The 20,895-nt window shown below is 63.2% G+C and overlaps 2 protein-coding genes across 2 annotated transcripts; both read right to left on the bottom strand.

Annotated features, from left to right (window-relative positions):
• Nucleotides 1-1,144: 1,144 nt before the first annotated feature.
• On the bottom strand, nt 1,145-6,412 carry PLVAP (plasmalemma vesicle associated protein). Its single transcript, XM_086862658.1, has 6 exons — nt 5,936-6,412; nt 4,683-4,761; nt 3,319-3,911; nt 2,644-2,764; nt 1,422-1,497; nt 1,145-1,348 (listed from the first exon to the last, which is right to left on the bottom strand). The coding sequence occupies exons 1-6, from the start codon at nt 6,311-6,313 to the stop codon at nt 1,342-1,344; spliced, it is 1,254 nt and encodes a 417-aa protein (XP_086718784.1). The 5' UTR covers nt 6,314-6,412; the 3' UTR covers nt 1,145-1,341.
• On the bottom strand, nt 6,359-20,521 carry CCDC194 (coiled-coil domain containing 194). Its single transcript, XM_086862344.1, has 6 exons — nt 19,915-20,521; nt 16,862-16,958; nt 16,641-16,773; nt 15,864-15,944; nt 15,042-15,168; nt 6,359-6,505 (listed from the first exon to the last, which is right to left on the bottom strand). The coding sequence occupies exons 1-6, from the start codon at nt 20,221-20,223 to the stop codon at nt 6,359-6,361; spliced, it is 894 nt and encodes a 297-aa protein (XP_086718470.1). The 5' UTR covers nt 20,224-20,521.
• Nucleotides 20,522-20,895: the final 374 nt, after the last annotated feature.

Here is a 20,895-nt window from a genome sequence, read left to right on the forward strand (position 1 = left end):
ATCCTGGGAATGAATCCTGGGAATAAATCCCGGGAATAAATCCTGGGAATAAATCCTGGGAATAAATCCCGGGAATAAATCCTGGGAATGAATCCTGGGAATAAATCCTGGGAATGAATCCTGGGAATGAATCCTGGGAATAAATCCTGGGAATGAATCCTGGGACTAAACCTCGGGAATAAATCCTGGGAATGAATCCTGGGAATAAATCCTGGGAATGAATCCTGGGAATAAACCTCGGGAATAAATCCTGGGAATGAATCCTGGGAATAAATCCTGGGAATGAATCCTGGGAATAAATCATGGGAACAAATCCCGGGAATAAATCCTGGGAATAAATCTCGGGAATAAATCCTGGGAATGAATCCCGGGAATAAATCCTGGGAATGAATCCTGGGAATGAATCCCGGGAATAAATCCTGGGAATAAATCCCGGGAATAAATCTCGGGAATAAATCCTGGGAATGAATCCTGGGAATGAATCCCGGGAATAAATCCTGGGAATGAATCCCGGGAATAAATCCTGGGAATGAATCCTGGGAATGAATCCCGGGAATAAATCCCGGGAATAAATCCTGGGAATGAATCCTGGGAATAAATCCTGGGAATAAATCCTGGGAATGAATCCTGGGAATAAATCCCGGGAATAAATCTCGGGAATAAATCCCGGGAATAAACCTCGGGAATAAATCCTGGGAATGAATCCTGGGAATGAATCCTGGGAATGAATCCTGGGAATGAATCCTGGGAATAAATCCTGGGAATAAATCCCGGGAATAAATCCTGGGAATTAATCCCTGCCCCGCTCCGGGGGGGCCGGGGAGACAAGGACATCGCGGTCTCTCTTCCTCTGGGGACAAGGACATCCCTGTCCCTCCTCCTCCTCCTCCTCGGGCGTTTCCAGCCCCTCGGGATGGAATTCCCGCTCCCCATCCCGATTTTTCCATGGATTTCCGTCCGCACAACCAGTGAGTTGTGCTGAAATTCAGAGGCAGGGGACAAGGACAGCGCGGTCCCTCTTCCTCTGGGGACAAGGACATCCCTGTCCCTCCTCCTCCTCGTCCTCCTCGGGCGTTTCCAGCCCCTCGGGATGGAATTCCCGCTCCCCATCCCGCTTTTCCCATGGATTTCCACGCACACATTCTGGCGAGTTGTCCCGGAATTCGGGGCCGGCTGTTGTCCCGCTCCAGCCGGGAGGCGGGGGTACACCCGAGGGGACAGGCGGGGTGGCTTTGGGGACACGGGGACAGCGGGAGGGTGGCCCTGGGCGGGCTCTGCCATCCGTGCTGCGGGAGGCACTTCCTGGGCGGCTCCTGCTTTTCCCGGGGGTTTTCCTGGATGTTATCCGCTGCGGGAAAAACGGGGTCAGGCGGGGGGCGGGTCCCGGGGAGGGTGGCCCGGTGTCACCTGTGTCCCCTCACCTGGGGCTCTTGAGGGTGGCCATGAGCTGCTCCACCACCTGCAGCATCTGCTGGACCTCCTCCAGGTTCTTCTTCCCTGCGGGAACGGGGATGGGATCCGTGGGATCCGTGGGATCCATGGGGTTGGGATGGGATCCGTGGGATTGGGATGGGATCCGTGGGATCCGTGGGATCCATAGGGTTGGGATGGGATCCATGGGATTGGGATGGGATCCGTGGGATTGGGATAGGATCCATTGGATTGGGATGGGATCCATGGGATCCATAGGGTTGGGATGGGATCAGTGGGATTGGGATGGGATCTGTGGGATCCGTGGGATCCATGGGGTTGGGATGGGATCCATGGGATCCGTGGGATTGGGATGGGATCCGTGGGGTTGGGATGGGATCCGTGGGGTTGGGATTGGATCCATGGGATCCATAGGGTTGGGATGGGATCCATGGGATCCATAGGGTTGGGATGGGATCCGTGGGGTTGGGATGGGATCCGTGGGATCTGTGGGATTGGATCCATGGGATTGGATCCATGAGATCCGTGGGGTTGGGATTGGATCAGTGGGATTGGGATAGGATCCATTGGATTGGGATGGGATCCATGGGATCCATAGGGTTGGGATGGGATCCGTGGGATCCGTGGGATTGGGATGAGATCTGTGGGGTTGGGATTGGATCCACGGGATTGGGATTGGATCCATGGGATCCATAGGGTTGGGATGGGATCCATGGGATCCGTGGGGTTGGGATGGGATCCATGGGATGGGGATGGGATCCATAGGGTTGGGATGGGATCCGTGGGATTGGGATTGGATCCACGGGATTGGGATGGGATCCGTGGGATCCATGGGGTTGGGATGGAATTGGGATGGAATCCATGGGATTGGGATAGGATGGGATGGGATGGAAATGGGGTTGGGATGGGATTAGATTGGGATGGAATCCACGGGACTGGGATTGGATGGGATCCATGGGGTTGGGATGGGATTGGGATGGGATCCATGGGATTGCATGGGATCCATGGGATTCATGGGATTGGGATGGGATCCATGGGATCCATGGGATTCATGGGGTTAGGATAGAATCCATGGGATTGGGATAGGATGGGATGGAAATGGGATTGGGACGGGATGGAACTGGGATGTGATGGGACTGGGACAGGATGGGACAGGCACCGGGGGGGACACAGTGACCCCTCCCCGAGTGTCCCAGTGCCAGCAGGACTCACCCATGGTGCCCAGCGTGGCCGGGTTCCGCAGGAATTCCATGTAGGAGCCGGGGCCGGAGAAGGAGCCGGAGCGGGCGGCGCTGCCCAGCCCCCGTGAGCCCGGCAGCTCCAGGTGGGGCATCTGGGGGGGCAGCGGGGACACCGGGCAGGGGTCAGGGGGGACACCAGGGACACCGGGCAGGGGTCAGGGGGACACCGGGCAGTGGGGACACTGGGCAGGGGTCAGGGATGGCACCGGGCAGAGGGAAATTTCCCATACAAACCAAATCCAGGTGTCAAGAAGGAAAAAATGTCCCATGCCATGTCCCCAGTCCCCCATCCCCAATACCCCACACCCCATATCCCACATCCCATATCCCACATCCCACACCCCATATCCCACATCCCATATCCCACACCCCACATCCCATATCCCACATCCCATATCCCACACCCCACATCCCATATCCCATATCCCATATCCCACAGCCCATATCCCACATCCCACACCCCATATCCCATATCCCATATCCCATATCCCATATCCCATATCCCATATCCCATATCCCATATCCCATATCCCACACCCCATATCCCATATCCCACACCCCACACCCCACACCCCACACCCCAAACCCCACACCCCATATCCCACACCCCACACCCCACACCCCACACTCACACCCCTGTCCCCACCTTGGTTCCCATGCAGACCCCGAGCTGCTCCCTCAGCGACTCCGCCTGCGCCGCCGCCTCCTTCCTCTTCTCCTCCAGCTCCTTCCCCACCTTCTCCTTCTCCTGCTCCAGCCTCTTCCTCTCCTCCAGCCCATCCTTCTCCCTCTTCTCCAGCTCCTGGATCCTGTTCCTGAGCTCCTGCGTTTCCCGGGAGCAGTTGAGCTGGCACTGCTGCACGTTCAGCTCGCAGCGGCTTTTCCAGATGTACTGGGAATCCCTCTCCTGGTGCTCCCTGAGGAGCGCCAGGGCTCGCTCCCGCAGCTGCTTCAGCTCGCTCTCCGCTTCTCCGCACTGGAGCTGCTTCACCTGCTCCGAGATCCGGGGGAATTTGTTGTTCATGTCGCTCTGGAGGGCGCGGCACTCGTGTCTCTGCAGCTGCAGCTCCATCCTGCTGAGATCCCCCTCGGCCCTGGCGCTCTGCAGCTCCTGCTGGCACCTGTCCCTCTCCTGGCTGGCTTTGGCCAGCCCGGCCTGGCTCTGCCGGCCGCTTTCCTCCAGGCTTTTCTGGGATGAGCCGGCCCGGTCCAGCTGCTGCCGCAGCTGCAGCTTCTCGGCTTGGGGGGAAGCGCAGCAGGAGTTTTTTGGGGATGGGGTTTGGGTTCCGGGCGGGTTTGGGGGTCTGGGGGGGGGTTTGGGTGCCGTGAATGGTTTGGGGTGATGGCTGTGAGTGGTATGGAGTTGTCAAGGGGGATGGGAAGGGGGTCCTGGGGGTCCTCAGGGGATTCTGGAGGTTCCCAAGATGGTGGGGAGGGGGTCCTGGGGGTCCTCAGGGGGTGCTGGGAGTCCTCAGGAAGGTGGGAAGGGGGTTCTGGGGGTCCTCAGGGGATTCTGGAGGTTCCCAGGAGGGTGGGGAGGGGGTCCTGGGGGTCCTCAGGGGGTGCTGGGAGTCCTCAGGAAGGTGGGAAGGGGGTTCTGGGGGTCCTCAGGGGATTCTGGAGGTTCCCAGGATGGTGGGGAGGGGGTCCTGGGGGTCCTCAGGGGGTGCTGGGGGTTCCTAGGAGGGTGGGGAGGGGGTTTGGGGGGCCCTCAAGGGGTTTTGGGGGCCCTGAGGGGGTTCCGGGGGTCCTCAGGGGGTTCTGAGGGTTCCCAGAAGGGTGGGGAGGGGGTTTTGGGGGCCCTCAGGGGGTTTTGGGGGCTCTCAGGGGGTTCTGAGGGTTCCCAGGAAGGTGGGGAGGGGGTTTTGAGGGCCCTCAGGGGGTTTTGGGGGCTCTCAGGGGGTTTTGGGGGCTCTCAGGGGGTTTTGGAGGCTCTCAGGGCGTTCTGAGGGTTCCCAGGAGGGTGGGGAGGGGTCCCCGGGGGATTTTGGGGCTGGGGGTTTCTCTCACCGCTGCAGGAGGTGTTGATGAGGGTGGCGGTCATCTGGCACTCGGCCAACCTCACCTGCTGGTACACGAGCTGCTGCAGCTGGGCGGGAGGAAGAGGAGGAGGAGGAGGAAGGGTCAGGACACCCCAAAAACACCCCCGAGCATCATCCCGGCCCCCACAGGGGACAGAGAGCCCGGGGAGGAGGAGGAGGAGGAGGAGGAGGAGGAGGAGGAGGAGGAAGGGTCAGAACACCCCAAAAGGATCCCCGGCATCCCTCGTGGGCTCTGCGGGAGCTCCAGGGGGACGGGAGGAAGAGGAGGAAGAGGAGGAGGAGGAGGAGGAGGAGGAGGAGGAGGAGGAGGAGGAGGAGGAGGAGGAGGAGGAGGAGGAGGAGGAGGAGGAGGAAGAGGGGGGTCAGGACACCCCAAAAACACTCCCGGGCATCGTCCGGTCCCAGGGAGAGCCCGGAGGATGAGGAGGAGGAAGAGGAAGGGATCAGAACACCCCAAAAGGACCCCCCGGCACCACTTCAGGAGCTCTGGGAAAGCTCCAGGGGCTGGGGAGGATGAGGAGGAGAGGGAAAAGGAGGAGGAAGAGGAGGAGGAGGAGGAAGGAAGGGATCAGAACACCCCAGAAGGATCCCCCTGGTGCGCGCCGGGAGAGCTCCGGGCTCTGGGGAGGATGAGGAGGAGAGGGAGAAGGAGGAAGAGGAGGAAGAGGAGGAAGAGAGGGATCAGAACACCCCAAAAGAATCCCCAGCATCCCTCGTGGGCTCCGCGAGGGCTCCACGGGGAAGAGAGGAGGAGGAGGAGGATGAGGAAGGGATAAGAACACCCCAAAAACACCCCCGGGCATCATCCCGGTCCCCACAGGGGACAAAGAGCCTGGGGGGGAGGAGGAGGAGGAGGAGGAGGAGGAGGAGGAGGAGGAGGAGGAGGAGGAGGAGGAGGAGGAGGAGGAAGGGATCAGAACACCCCAAAAGGACCCCCCTGGTGCGCGCCGGGAGAGCTCCGGACTCTGGGGAGGATGAGGAGGAGAGGGAGAAAGGAGGAAGAGGATGAGGAAGGGATCAGAACACCCCAAAAGGATCCCCAGCATCCCCCAGCGAGACCTCCAGAGGAACAACAGGAAGAGGACGAAGAAGAAAACCCCAAAATCCCAACCCGCCTTGCCCAAACCCCCCCGGGCACCGCCACCCGCGGGGACTCGCGGGCTCCACCGCCTCCACCTCGGGGCTGGGGATTCCCATCCCTCCCCAAATCCCGGGGTTCACCTGCGGGAGGCCGCTGGAAGCCTGGCTGCTGTTACACCTCTCCAGCTCCTTCTGCGCCTTCAGCGCCAGCCCCTGGAGCTTCTCCTTGTCCTTGAGGGTGGCGTTGAGGGCGCGGCTGAGGTTGGCGTTGGTGGCACCCAGGGTGACAATCCTGCGGTAGTGGCTCTGCACCTGCTCCTCCAGCAGCCTCAGGTGGGTGTCGGTGCCCGCCTGCGCGTTCCCGTACACCATGAAAAGCACGAGCCCCAGGATGATCAGGAATTGGATCAGCGAGGTGAAAAGGAAAATGTATTTCAGGTAAAAACCGCAGTCGCGCTTGGGCATCGCCTCCTTGGGCTCCAAACCGAATTTGGCCATGGCGAAGCTGCTCTTCTCCATCCTCGCCCGGGCTCTGGCGGCCCCACCCCGCCCGGACCCCGCTTTTCAGGGGGGCCGCGTTGGGGCGGAGCTGCTCCCGATGTTTATATCGCTGGATTTAATATTTCCTCCCGTCGGCTCCTTCCTGCCGTGCCGGATGCTCCGGGGACCCGCCGGGTTATCAGGGCGCAGCTTCTGCTGGAGCTGGGGCTGCTGTTCCTGGAGATGGGGGGAGAAAAATGGGATTCCATTTCTCCATCCCGCTTCGGGAATTGTCTCCAACCCCAAATTCGTGGGAATTCGATCCCTCCGGGTTATCAGGGCACAGCCCCTGCTGGAGTTTGGATTGTTGTTCCTGGAGATGGGGGGGAAAAAAAATGGGATTTCTTTTCTCCATCCCACTTCGGGAGTTGTCTCCCTTCCCAAATTCCCACTCCCGGGAATTCCATCCCGCCGGGTTATCAGGGCACAGCCTCTGCTGGAGTTGGGGTTGTTGTTCCTGGAGATGGGGGAAAAAAAATGGGATTCCATTTCTCCATCCCATTTCGGGAATTGTCTCCAACCCCAAATTCCCACTCCCGGGAATTCGATCCCTGCCCCGGGGACCCGCCGGGTTATCAGGGCACAGCTTCTGTTCCTGGAGATGGGGGGAGAAAAATGGGATTCCATTTCTCCATCCCATTTCGGGAATTCTCTCCCACCCCAAATTCGTGGGAATTCCATCCCTCCGGGTTATCAGGGCGCAGCTTCTCTTGGAGTTGGGGTTGTTGTTCCTGGAGATGGGGGTGGAAAATGGGATTCCTTTTCTGCATCCCACTTCGGGAATTCTTTCCCACCCCAAATTCCCACTCCCGGTGTGGGAATTCCATCCCACCGGGTTATCAGGGCACAGCCTCTGCTGGAGTTTGGATTGTTGTTCCTGGAGATGGGGAAAAAAAAATGGGATTCCATTTCTCCATCCCACTTCGGGAATTGTCTCCAACCCCAAATTCCCACTCCCAGGAATTCGATCCCTGCCCCGGGGACCCGCCGGGTATCAGGGCACAGCTTCTGTTCCTGGAGATGGGGGGAGAAAAATGGGATTCCATTTCTCCATCCCATTTCGGGAATTGTCTCCAACCCCAAATTCCCACTCCCGGTGTGGGAATTCCATCCCTCTGGGTTATCAGGGCACAGCCCCTGCTGGAGTTTGGATTGTTGTTCCTGGAGATGGGGGGAAAAAAATGGGATTCCATTTCTCCATCCCATTTCGGGAATTCTCTCCCATCCCAAATTCGTGGGAATTCGATCCCTCTGGGTTATCAGGGCGCAGCTTCTCTTGGAGCTGGGGCTGTTGTTCCTGGAGATGGGGGGAGAAAAATGGGGTTCCATTTCTCCATCCCACTTCGGGAATTCTCTCCCATCCCAAATTCGTGGGAATTCGATCCCTCTGGGTTATCAGGGCACAGCCCCTGCTGGAGTTTGGATTGTTGTTCCTGGAGATGGGGGAAAAAAAATGGGATTCCATTTCTCCATCCCATTTCGGGAATTCTCTCCCTTCCCAAATTCCCACTCCCGGTGTGGGAATTCGATCCCTCCGGGTTATCAGGGCACAGCCTCTGCTGGAGTTTGGATTGTTGTTCCTGGAGATGGGGGGAAAAAAATGGGATTCCATTTCTCCATCCCACTTCGGGAATTGTCTCCAACCCCAAATTCCCACTCCCAGTGTGGGAATTCCATCCCTCTGGGTTATCAGGGCGCAGCTTCTCTTGGAGTTGGGGTTGTTGTTCCTGGAGATGGGGGTGGAAAATGGGATTCCATTTCCCCATCCCATTTCGGTGCCCGACGCACCCCTGGAATTCTTTCCCACCCCAAATTCCCACTCCCGGGAATTCGATCCCGCCGGGTTATCAGGGCGCAGCTTCTGCTGGAGCTGAACTTTTTATTCCTGGGGTGGAGAGAGGGAAAAAACCTGAGATTCCATTTCTCCATCCCACTTCGGGAATTCTCTCCCACCCCAAATTCACGGGAATTCGATCCCTCCGGGTTATCAGGGCGCAGCTTCTGTTCCTGGAGCTTGTTGCTCCCGGAGATGGGGAGGAAAATCCTGGGATTTTGTTCCCCGTGCCCTCTGTGGGTGCCCAGCGCTTCCCTGGGATTGTCTGGGATTGTGTCCCGCTCCGGAATTCCCGGTGCGGGAATTCCAGGGATCATCCAGGTTATCCAGGGGATCGGGGATAGCTGGGGTTGTCCCTGGAGTGGAGAAAAAAGAATGGAATTCCGTTCCTTCCATCTCACTTCGGTGCCCGGCGCGTCCCTGGAATTGCCTGGAATTATCTTTTGCTCCAAAATTCCGGGAATTATTCCAGGGAATTCCAGGGAATTCCATCCCGCCGGGTTATCGGGGCGCTGGGGTTGTTCCAGGAGCGGAGAGGGGGCTGGAAAAACGGGATTCCAATCCTTCCCTCCCTGGAATCCCGGCACGGGAATTCCAGGGATGATCCCGGCGGGAATGCGGGGTGGGGACGGCGGGCGGCGGGACCGGGAGCTGCTCCTGCCCTTCCCGGCATCCTTGGATCCGCTTTCAAGCGGGTTTCCAGGAAAGTTGGATTTTCCTGCGGCCGCATCCTGTGCAAAGGGCAGCGGCGCGTCCGGCCCGACCCCCCCGGGACCCCCGGGGGAGACCCCCGAGACCCCCGGGCCGGGCGGGGGGGACAGCGCGGGGTCCCTGGGGGCGCTTCCAGAGGGAGGGATCCCAAACCCCAAACCCCAAATTCCAAACCCCAAACCCCAAACCCCAAACCCCAAACCCCAAATCCCAAATCCCAAACCCCAAACCCCAAATCCCAAATCCCAAACCCCAAATCCCAAATCCCAAACTCCAAACCCCAAATCCCAAATCCCAAACCCCAAATCCCAAATCCCAAATCCCAAACCCCAAACCCCAAATCCCAAATCCCAAATCCCAAACCCCAAATCCCAAATCCCAAATCCCAAATCCCAAACTCCAAACCCCAAATCCCAAATCCCAAACCCCAAATCCAAAACCCCAAATCCCAAATCCCAAATCCCAAACCCCAAACCCAAACCCCAAACCCCAAACCCCAAACCCCAAACCCCAAATCCCAAACCCCAAACCCCAAACCCCAAATCCCAAATCCCAAACCCCAAACCCCAAACCCCAAACCCCAAATCCCAAATCTCAGCCCCCAAATCCCAAATCCCAAATCCCAAACCCCAAATCCCAAATCTCAGCCCCCAAATCCCAAACCCCCAACCCCAAACCCCAAATCCCAAATCCCACACCCCAAACCCCGAACCCCAAATCCCAAATCCCAAATCCCAAACCCCAAATCCCAAATCCCAAACCCCAAACCCCAAATCCCAAACCCCAAATTCCAAATCCCAAATCCCAAACCCCAAATCCCAAATCCCAAACCCCAAATCCCAAATCCCAAATCCCAAACCCCAAATCCCAAACCCCAAATTCCAAATGCCAAACCCCAAACCCCAAACCCCAAATTCCAAATGCCAAACCCCAGACCCCAAATCCCAAACCCCAAATCCCAAACCCCAAATCCCAAATACCAAGTACCAAATCCCAAATCCCAAATCCCAAATCCCAAATCCCAAATCCCAAACCCCAAATCCCAAACCCCAAACCCCAAATCCCAAACCCCAAATCCCAAATCTCAACCCCCAAATCCCAGACCCCAAATCCCAAACCCCAAATTCCAAACCCCAAATCCCAAATCCCAAATCCCAAATCCCAAATCCCAAATCCCAAACCCCAAATCCCAAACCCCAAATCCCAAATCCCAAATCCCAAATCATCTCAGGGTGCCCAGAGCGGCCCCCCCCGCCCTGCTCGGGGGTTTGGGATGGGGAGGGGAACTGGGAATGGCGATCCCGAACTGGGAACTGAGCTCCCGAACTGGGAATGGAGCTCCCGAACTGGGAATGGAGCTCCCGAACTGGGAACGGAATTCCCGAACTGGGAACGGAATTCCCGAACTGGGAACGGAATTCCCGAACTGGGAACGGAATTCCCGAACTGGGAACTGAGCTCCCGAACTGGGAACGGAGCTCCTGAACTGGGAACGGAATTCCCGAACTGGGAACGGAACTCCCAAACTGGGAATGGCGATCCCGAACTGGGAACAGAGCTCCCGAACTGGGAATGGAGCTCCTGAACTGGGAACGGAATTCCCAAACTGGGAATGGCATTCCCGAACCGGGAGCAGCGTTCCCACGGTGTGGGGATGGGTAATTACGGCCGGGCGTTAATTGGGGGGGTTAATTTGGGAATGGGGGGGGGTCTGTGGGGATGGCAGTGTCCCCTCGGGGGGGGTCAGGGGTGGCAGTGTCCCCTCGGGGCGGGCAGGGGTGGCAGTGTCACTCGGGGGTGGCAGTGTCCCCTCGGGGGGTGGCAGTGTCCCCTCGGGGGGGGTCAGGGGTGGCAGTGTCCCCTCGGGGGGTGGCAGTGTCCCCTCGGGGGATGGCAGTGTCACCTCGGGGGGATGGCAGTGTCCCCTCGGGGGGCTGTCAGGGGTGGCAGTGTCCCCTCGGGGGGATGGCAGTGTCCCCTCGGGGGGCGGTCAGGGGTGGCAGTGTCCCCTCGGGGGGGGTCAGGGGTGGCAGTGTCCCCTCGGGGGGTGGCAGTGTCACTCGGGGGTGGCAGTGTCCCCTCGGGGGGTGGCAGTGTCCCCTCGGGGGATGGCAGTGTCACTCGGGGGGTGGCAGTGTCCCCTCGGGGGGCGGTCAGGGGTGGCAGTGTCCCCTCGGGGGGTGGCAGTGTCCCCTCGGGGGGGTGGCAGTGTCACTCGGGGGGTGGCAGTGTCCCCTCGGGGGATGGCAGTGTCACCTCGGGGGGTGGCAGTGTCCCCTCGGGGGGGGGTCAGGGGTGGCAGTGTCCCCTCGGGGGGTGGCAGTGTCACTCGGGGGGTGGCAGTGTCACTCGCGGGGGTGGCAGTGTCCCCTCGGGGGGCGGTCAGGGGTGGCAGTGTCCCCTCGGGGGGTGGCAGTGTCACTCGGGGGGTGGCAGTGTCCCCTCGGGGGGTGGCAGTGTCACTCGGGGGGTGGCAGTGTCCCCTCGGGGGGTGGCAGTGTCACTCGGGGGTGGCAGTGTCACTCGGGGGTGGCAGTGTCCCCTCGGGGGGTGGCAGTGTCACTCGGGGGTGGCAGTGTCACTCGGGGGTGGCAGTGTCCCCTCGGGGGGTGGCAGTGTCCCCTCGGGGGGCGGTCAGGGGTGGCAGTGTCCCCTCGGGGGGGTGGCAGTGTCACTCGGGGGGTGGCAGTGTCCCCTCGGGGGGGGTCAGGGGTGGCAGTGTCCCCTCGGGGGGTGGCAGTGTCACTCGGGGGGGTGGCAGTGTCACTCGGGGGTGGCAGTGTCACTCGGGGGTGGCAGTGTCCCCTCGGGGGCGGTCAGGGGTGGCAGTGTCCCCTCGGGGGGTGGCAGTGTCCCTTCGGGGGGCGGCAGTGTCCCCTCGGGGGGGTGGCAGTGTCACTCGGGGGTGGCAGTGTCACTCGGGGGGGCCGCGGGTGACTCACTGTTATTTGCAGCTCAGGAAAAGGAAGCGGCGGTAGCTGAGAGCGGCTCCGGCAGCGACACCGGCGGGGCCATCGCAGACACTTCCCGGTCCCCGGGGAACGCGGGGCAGCCAGGGCAGGAAACAGCCACCGGCCAGGGGTCACCGCCGCCCCCCGAGCCCCCCGGACACCGCCGGGCATCCCTGGAAACCCCCGGACACCCTCGGACACCTCCCAGACACCCCCGGGCATCCCTGGACACCCCCTGGGCACCCCCGGACACCCCCGGACACCCCTTGGACACCCCTTGGACACCCCCGGACACCCCCTGGACACCACCGGACACCCCCGGACATCCCCGAACATCTCCGGACATCCCCGGGCATCCCTGGACACCCCTCAGACACCCCCGGACACCCCCGGACACCCCCGGACATCTCCGGACACCCCCGGACACCCCCGAGCCCCCCGGACACTTCCCAGACACCCCCGGGCGTCCCTGGACAGCCCCCGGACACCCCCGGGCATCCCCGGGCATCCCTGGACACCCCCCGGACACCCCTTGGACACCCCCGGACACCCCCGGACACCCCCGGACATCTCCGGACACCCCTTGGACACCCCTTGGACACCCCCGGACACCCCCTGGACACCACCGGACACCCCCGGACATCTCCGGACATCCTCGGACACCCCCGGACACCCCCCGGACATCCCCGGACACCCCCGGACACCCCTTGGACACCCCCGGGCATCCCTGGACACCCCCGGACACCCCCCGGACATCCCCGGACACCCCTTGGACACCCCCGGACACCCTGGGGACACCCCCGGACACCCGCGGACACCCCCGGGCATCCTGCAGGGTTGGGGGGTCGCGACATTCCCACGGGATGGGGACAAGGTGACAGTGGCCGTGGTCACCCCCAGACCCCCGGGCTGAGGCGACACTGAGGGACAAAAGGGGAGTGTCCCCTCCCCCCCCCCGCGTCCTTCAGCCATCCCACCCCGAACGCCGGAGTCCCCTCCATGTCCCCAAAGTGTCCCCAAGCCCGAGTCCCCTCCATGTCCCCGAGGTGTCCCCAAGCCCGAGTCCCCTCCATGTCCCCGAGGTGTCCCCAAGCCCGAGTCCCCTCCATGTCCCCAAGGTGTCCCCAAGCCCGAGTCCCCTCCATGTCCCCGAGGTGTCCCCAAGCCCGAGTCCCCTCCATGTCCCCGAGGTGTCCCCAAGCCCGAGGGGACCGGGATCGGGATGGGGACACGGCTCCAAATTCATCCCGGAGCCACCGCGGCAGCGATGTCCCCGTGCGGGGACACACCGGGGGTGGCACCACGACACGGAGGGTGACACCACGACGGGGGGGGGGTGGCATCAAGACAGGGGGGTGGCATCACGACAGGGGGGTGACACCACGACACGGGGGGTGGCACCACGACACCGGGGGTGGCACCACGACATGGGAGGGGTGACACCACGACACGAGGGGTGGCACCACGACACGGGGGTGACACCACGACATGGGAGGGGTGACACCACGACATGGGAGGGGTGACACCACGACACGGGGGTGGCACCACGACAGGAAGGTGGCACCACGACACGGGGGGGGTGACACCACGACACGGGGGGGGTGACACCACGACAGGGAGGTGACACCACGATACGGGGGGTGGCACCACGACACGGGGGGGGTGGCATCACGACACGGGGGGGTGACACCACGACACCGGGGGTGACACCACGACATGGGAGGGGTGACACCACGACACGGGGGGGTGACACCACGACATGGGAGGGGTGGCACCACGACATGGGAGGGGTGACACCACGACACGGGGGGTGGCACCACGACAGGAAGGTGGCACCACGACACGGGGGGGGTGACACCACGACATGGGGGGGGTGGCACCACGACACGGGGGGTGGCACCACGACACCGGGGGTGACACCACGACACGGGGGGTGGCACCACGACAGGAAGGTGACACCACGACACGGGGGTGGCTCTGTGACCCCCAATCCCGCCCCCCCGGGTGTTTTGGGGTCAGAGCCGTTGGGATCCGGGCTGGGAGAAATCCCTGGAGTTTCTGGGGACATTGGGGTGCGGGGAGGGGACAGCTGGGGACAGGGGACAGCGGGATGGTGGCACAGGGAGATGTCCCTGCCAGCAGCGCAGCTTTAATTCCCAATCTTCCCGGAACTGCCGGTGCTGCCGGGGTCTGGAGCGCGGCGGGCGTGGAGGGGACTCCCGGGGCGGATTCCAAGGAAAACTGTCCGGGATGAGCTGAAAGTGCCCCAAAAGCGGGAAAGGGACCGCGCTGTGCCCGCTGCGGGATGGGAACGGGACACGGCGGGGGTGGGACACGGGATCGGGATCGGGATCGGGATCGGGATCGGGATCGGGATCGGGAACGGGACACGGCGGGGGTGGGACACGGGATCGGGATCGGGATCGGGATCGGGATCGGGATCGGGATCGGGAATGGGATCAGGATTGGGATGGGGATTGGGATGGGGATGGGGATCGGGATCAGGAACAGGATCGGGATCAGGATGGGGACACGGGATCGGGATCGGGACATGGGATGGCACCGCAGGGGATCGGGATCGGGAACAGGATCGGGATTGGGAACGGGATGGGGATGGGGATGGGGATGGGGATCAGGATCGGGATCGAGATTGGGATCGGGATCGGGATGGGGACACGGTGGGATTGGGATCGGGATCGGGAGCCACTGTGGGATCAGGGCACAGGATGGGATCGGGACACGGGATGGGGCCTAGAATCACCGAGGGATCAGGGATCACAGTGGGATCAGGAATCACCGAGGGATCAGGGATCACAGAGAGATCAGGGATCACAGAGAGATCAGGGATCACAGAGGGATCAGGGGTCACGGAGGGATCAGGGATCACGGAGGGATCAGGGGTCACGGAGGGATCAGGACCCGTGTCCCACCCCCAGCGCTCCCCGGGCTGCTGGACCGGAACCGCTGCGGGATCGGAACCGCTGCGGTACCGGAGCCTCTGCGGGATCGGAACCGCTGCAGGATCGGAGCCTCTGCGGGATCGGAACCGCTGCGGGATCGGAACCGCTGCGGTACCGGAGCCTCTGCGGGATCGGAACCGCTGCAGGATCGGAGCCGCTGCGGTACTGGAGCCTCTGCAGGATCGGAGCCGCTGAGGGATCGGAGCCGCTGCGGGATCGGAACCGCTGCAGGATCGGAACCGCTGCGGTACCGGAGCCTCTGCGGGATCGGAGCCGCTGCGGTACCGGAGCCGCTGCAGGATCGGAACCGCTGCAGGATCGGAACCGCTGCGGTACCGGAGCCGCTGCAGGATCGGAGCCGCTGCGGTACCGGAGCCTCTGCGGGATCGGAACCGCTGCGGTACCGGAGCCGCTGCTGGACCGGAACCGCTGCGGTACCGGAGCCTCTGCGGGATCGGAACCGCTGCGGTACCGGAGCCGCCGCTGCTCCCGGACCCCGCGGCACCGGGAATGCGGCGCTCGGGGCCGGGGGCTGCGGGGCCTCAGCCCTTCCTGCAAGGGGGGGACACGGAGTGAGCCCCGCGCGGGGTCCTGCTGCCCTGGGGACACGGGTGACAACGGCAGTGACACCGCCGTTCTTTGCTCTGTCCCCTCCTCGGGGTGTCCCCCCTTCCCGGGATGTCCCCACTCCCTGGGCTGTGCCACCTCTCCTCCGGATGTCCCCTCTCGACAGGATGTCGCCCCTTGCGGGATTTCCCAGGCCTTGGGTTGTGCCACCTCCCCGGGATGTCCCCATTTCCCGGGATGTCCCCTCTCCTCGTAATGTCCCCCTCCCCGGGATGTCCCCATTTCCCGGGATGTCGCCCCTCCTCGATCTATCCCCCCTCCCCGGGCTGTCCCCCCTCTCAGGGCTGTCCCCCTCCTCCTGTCCCCCCTCTCAGGGCTTTTCCCCTCCTCCTGTCCCCCTCCCCGGGCTGTCCCCCCTCTCAGGGCTGTCCCCCCTCTCAGGGCTGTCCCCCTCCTCCTGTCCCCTGTCCCCGGTCTGTCCCCCCTCCCCGGGTCCCCCCCAGTACCGGGCCGGGGGACACCTGCGCCCGCTGCCTCTGTCCCTCCCCCGCCGCCGCAGCGCCTCCACCTCGGCCGCGCAGTCCCGGCTGTGGGGACAGCGGGAACACGTCGGGGGGTGGCCCTGTCCCTCGGGGGGGTCCCCAAGGGGAGGAGGGGACGGGACAGGGTAGGGTGTCACAAGGCGGGGGGGGGGGGGTGGCCCACCCTGCGAAGAGTGACAAGGACCTTACAGGGGGGTGTCCCCAAGGGACAGGGGGGATGTCCCCGAGGGACAGGGGGATGTCCCCGAGGGTCAGGGGGACGTCCCCAAGGGACACGGGGTGTCCCCAAGGGACAGGGGGATGTCCCCGAGGGACATGGGGATGTCCCCAAGGAACAGGGGGTGTCCCCGAGGGACAGGGGGGATGTCCCCAAGGGACAGTGGGTGTCCCCAAGGGACAGGGGGATGTCCCCGAGGGACAGGGGGATGTCCCCGAGGGACAGGGGGACGTCTCCGAGGGACAGGGGGATGTCCCCGAGGGTCAGGGGGATGTCTCCGAGGGACAGGGGGTGTTACAAAGGGACAGGGGGATGTCCCCGAGGGTCAGGGGGATGTCCCCAAGGGTCAGGGGGATGTCCCCGAGGGACAGGGGGATGCCCCCGAGGGACAGGGGGTGTTACAAAGGGACAGGGGGATGTCCCCAAGGGACAGGGGGTGTCCCCGAGGGACAGGGGGATGTCCCCGAGGGACAGGGGGATGTCCCCGAGGGACAGGGGGTGTCCCCGAGCCACAAGGACCTTACAGGGTGTCCTGGAGCTCCCGGTGTCGCGCCTCGCAGCGCTCCCGGCGCTCCCGCAGCTCCCGCTGCTGCTCCAGCTCCTCCTGCAGCCTCCGCCGCAGCCCCCGCTCCCGCTCCGCGCCCCGCGCCACCTCCTCTGGGGACAGCGGCGACAGCGGCGTCACCCCGGGGCCGGCGCCCCCCGCGCCCCGCCGGCTGTCCCGGCTCGCGGGGACAGAGCTCACCTTGCAGCGCCGCTTTGTCACCCGCCAGCTCGGCCCGCTCGCGCCGCAGCGCCACCAGCTCGGTCCCCAGCGCGGTGACATTGGCCTCCAGGCTGGCCTGGGGACAGGGGACACGTGGGGACAGCGCCCACCCAGCCCCCGGCTCCTCAGAGCCCTCCTGCGCCTCTGTCGCATTGTCACCCCGTGTCCCCAAGATGGCCTTGGGTCCCCTTCTCATCTTCCTCACCAGGGTGGGGACACGGATTTGGGGACAATCCTGGAACCCCCGGCTCGTCCTGAGTGTGGGGAGCACAGGAGAGCCCCAGGTCACCCCACGCTGTCCCCACGCTGTCCCCACGCTGTCCCCACGCTCCTGGTGGCTTTGGGTCCTGGTGGCTTTGTCCCTGTCACGTTCCTTGGAGGGGTGGGGACACGGATTTCACGGATTTGGGGACAATCCCGAAATGCCTGAAGGGGTGGCTCCGCCATGAGGGACACAGGAGAGCCCCAGGTCACCCCAAGCTGTCCCCACGCTCCTGGGGTGGCTTTGGGTGCCTGTCCCCTCCCATCACGTTCCTCACGGGGTTGGGGACACAGATTTGGGGACAATCCCGAAATCCCCGCAGGAATCTGGCCCTGGGGGAGACGTGACCTGTCCCAGCAGGCCGGGGTGACCCCGCGGGTGACACCGGCGGTGGCAGCGAGGGGACAGCAGCTCTCCAAGAGCCTGCCCGGCCCTGCCCGGGAAACGGGAACATTTTCCAACCTCTCCGGGCCATTGTTCAGCCGGATGAGCCCAAGAGGGGCGGCGGGACCCGGCTCTTCCTCCGGGCGCTTTCCCGGCTGGAACCGCAGCTAAAAATACCCGGGAAGGACAAACCCGGGAGCTGCAGCGCGGGATGCGGGAATTACCGGGATGGGAACGGCCGGGAACGGCCGGGAATGGCCGGGAATGGCCGGGAATTACCGGGATGGGAATAACCGGGAAGGGCCGGGAACGGCCGGGAATTACCGGGAAGAGCTGGGAATGGCCGGGAATTACCGGGATGGGAACGGCCGGGAACGGCCGGGAATTACCAGGAACGGCCGGGAATGGCCGGGAATTACCGGAATGGGAACGGCCGGGAATGGCCGGGAATTACCGGGATGGGAACGGCCGGGAACGGCCGGGAACGGCCGGGAATTACCGGGAATGGCCGGGAATTACCGGGATGGGAACGGCCGGGAACGGCCGGGAATTACCGGGATGGGAATAACCGGGAATGGCCGGGAATTACCGGGAAGAGCTGGGAATGGCCGGGAATTACCGGGATGGGAATAACCGGGAACGGCCGGGAATTACCGGGAAGAGCTGGGAATGGCCGGGAATTACCGGGATGGGAATAACCGGGAACAGCTGGGAATTACCGGGATGGGAATAACCGGGAATGGCCGGGAATTACCGGGAACGGCCGGGAACGGCCGGGAATTACCGGGATGGGAACAACCGGGAACGGCCGGGAACAGCTGGGAATTACCGGGATGGGAATGGCCGGGAATTACCGGGAAGGGAATTACCGGGAATAACTGGGAATAACTGGGAATAGCTGGGAATAGCTGGGAATAGTTGGGAATAGCTGGGAATAACTGGGAATAGCTGGGAATAGCCAGGAATAGCTGGGAATAACTGGGAATAACTTGGCATAGCCGGGAATAGCTGGGAATAACTGGAAATAGCTGGGAATAGCCGCTCCCGCCGGGAGCGGGGTGGGCGGAGCAGAGCCGGGACCATCCAGGGATCATTTTTGGGGTGTCCCCTGCAGGCTCTGCCACCCCGGGAGGATCCCGGGATCGTTTTTGGGGTGTCCCCTGCAGGCTGTGGCACCCCGGGAGGATCCCGGGATCGTTTTTGGGGTGTCCCCTGCAGGCTGTGCCACCCCGGGACCATCCAGGGATCGTTTTTGGGGTGTCCCCTGCAGGCTGTGCCACCCCGGGAGGATTCCTGGACCGTTTTTGGGGTGTCCCCTGCGGGCTGTGCCACCCCGGGAGGATTCCTGGATCGTTTTTGGGGTGTCCCCTGCAGGCTGTGCCACCCCGGGAGGATGCCTGGATCGTTTTTGGGGTGTCCCCTGCAGGCTGTGCCACCCCGGGAGGATCCCGGGATCGTTTTTGGGGTGTCCCCTGCAGGCTGTGCCACCCCGGGAGGATCCCGGGATCGTTTTTGGGGTGTCCCCTGCAGGGATGTGGCGGCCGTGCCCCCCCAGCTGGCCGTGCCCGTTTCCCGGTGGGAATTCCCGCAGGGATGGAGCGGCCCCCTGAGCTTGGCTGCCGGACAGGGAGGGAGGGACGGGGACAGTGAGGGGACAAGAGGTGTCCCCACCCCTTTTTCCATCCCGAAATGACCAAGGACCGCCCTGTCCCCACCCCTCCGGCCACCTACAGGGACAGGGGATGGAGGTGAGGGGACAAGAGGTGTCCCCATCCCTTTATCCATCCCGAAGTGACCAAGCACCTCCTTGTCCCCATTCTCCAGCCACTACGGTGACAAGGGACACTGGTGAGGGGACAGGAGGTGTCCCCACCCCATTTTCCATCCCAAAATCACCACCACCACCCCTCCGGCCACCTACGAGGACAGGGGACAGTGGTGAGGGGACAAGAGGTGTCCCCATCCCATTTTCCATCCCAAAGTGACCAGGGACAGCTTTGTCCCCATTCTCCGGCCACCTACGGGGAGAGGGGACAATGGTGAGGGGACAGGAGGTGTCCCCATCCCATTTTCCATCCCAAAGTGACCAGGGACAGCTTTGTCCCCATTCTCCGGCCACCTACATGGACAGGGGACAGTGGTGAGGGGACAAGAAGTGTCCCCACCCCATTTTCCATCCCATTTCCCGCCCCTCCTCCGGCCACCTACGTGGACAGGGGATGGACGTGAGGGGACAAGAGGTGTCCCCAGCCCATTTTCCATCCCCAAGTCACCACCACCACCCCTCCGGCCACCTACGTGGACAGGGGACAGTGGTGAGGGGACAGGAGGTGTCCCCATCCCATTTTCCATCCCATTTCCCACCCACCCCACTCCGGCCACCTACCGCCCGCTCCCGGCAGGACACCAGGCTGTCATTGTCCCTCCTGCTGTCACCTCGTGCCCGCGCCAGCTCCCTGCGCAGCGCGTCCCCGTCCCTCTCCAGCCTCTCCCGCTGCCGCTCCAGCTCCTCCAGGCGGTCCCCGAGCTCCCGGCTCTCGTTGGCCGCTCGCTCCCGGCACCCCCGCAGCTTCCCCAGCGCCTCGGAGCGCCACAGCGACACCGCCACCGCCACTGTCACCGCCGCCACCAGCAGCAGCAGCGCCGCGCACAGCGCCAGCACCTTCAGGGTGGCCCTGGGCACGGCGGGGTCCATGGCGGAGGGGACACGCGGGGACACGCGGGGACAGCCGGAGCCGCTCCGGAGGTGGCCGTGCCGGGATGTGGCCGGTGGCGGGGATGGCCACGCCGTAATTGTCGCGTGTGGGCCGAGGTTTGTCGCAGGTCACGGCCCAGAATAGTTTTGTTTGTGCTGGACAGGGGACAGGGATGTCGCACGCCTTGGGGACCGCGGGGGTGTTGAGGTTTCCGGCTGTCCCCAGCGCGGAGCGTCCCCCGAGACGAGGAAAAGCTGGAATTTGGTGGCTTTTATTGGGAATCGGTTAAAAAAATAATGAGGAGTTGAGGAATTATCTGTGGCTCCCTGTCCCTGTCCCTGTCCCTGTCCCATCCCTGTCCCTGTCCCTGTCCCTGTCCCTGTCCCTGTCCCTGTCCCTGTCCCTGTCCCATCCCTGTCCCTGTCCCTGTCCTTGTCCCTGTCCCTGTCCCTGTCCCCGTTCCTGTCCCTGTCCCTGTCCCTGTCCCTGTCCCTGTCCCTGTCCCTGTCCCTGTCCCCTCCCTGTCCCTGTCCCTGTCCCTGTCCCTGTCCCTGTCCCTGTCCTGTCCCTGTCCCCGTCCCCGTCCCTGTCCCTGTCCCTGTCCTTGTCCCTGTCCCTGTCCCTGTCCCTGTCCCTGTCCCTGTCCCTGTCCCTGTCCCTGTCCCTGTCCC

This window comes from Cyanistes caeruleus, chromosome 25 (assembly GCF_971803275.1).
Source record: "Cyanistes caeruleus chromosome 25, bCyaCae1.hap1.1, whole genome shotgun sequence".
Taxonomy (NCBI): Eukaryota; Metazoa; Chordata; class Aves; order Passeriformes; family Paridae; genus Cyanistes; species Cyanistes caeruleus.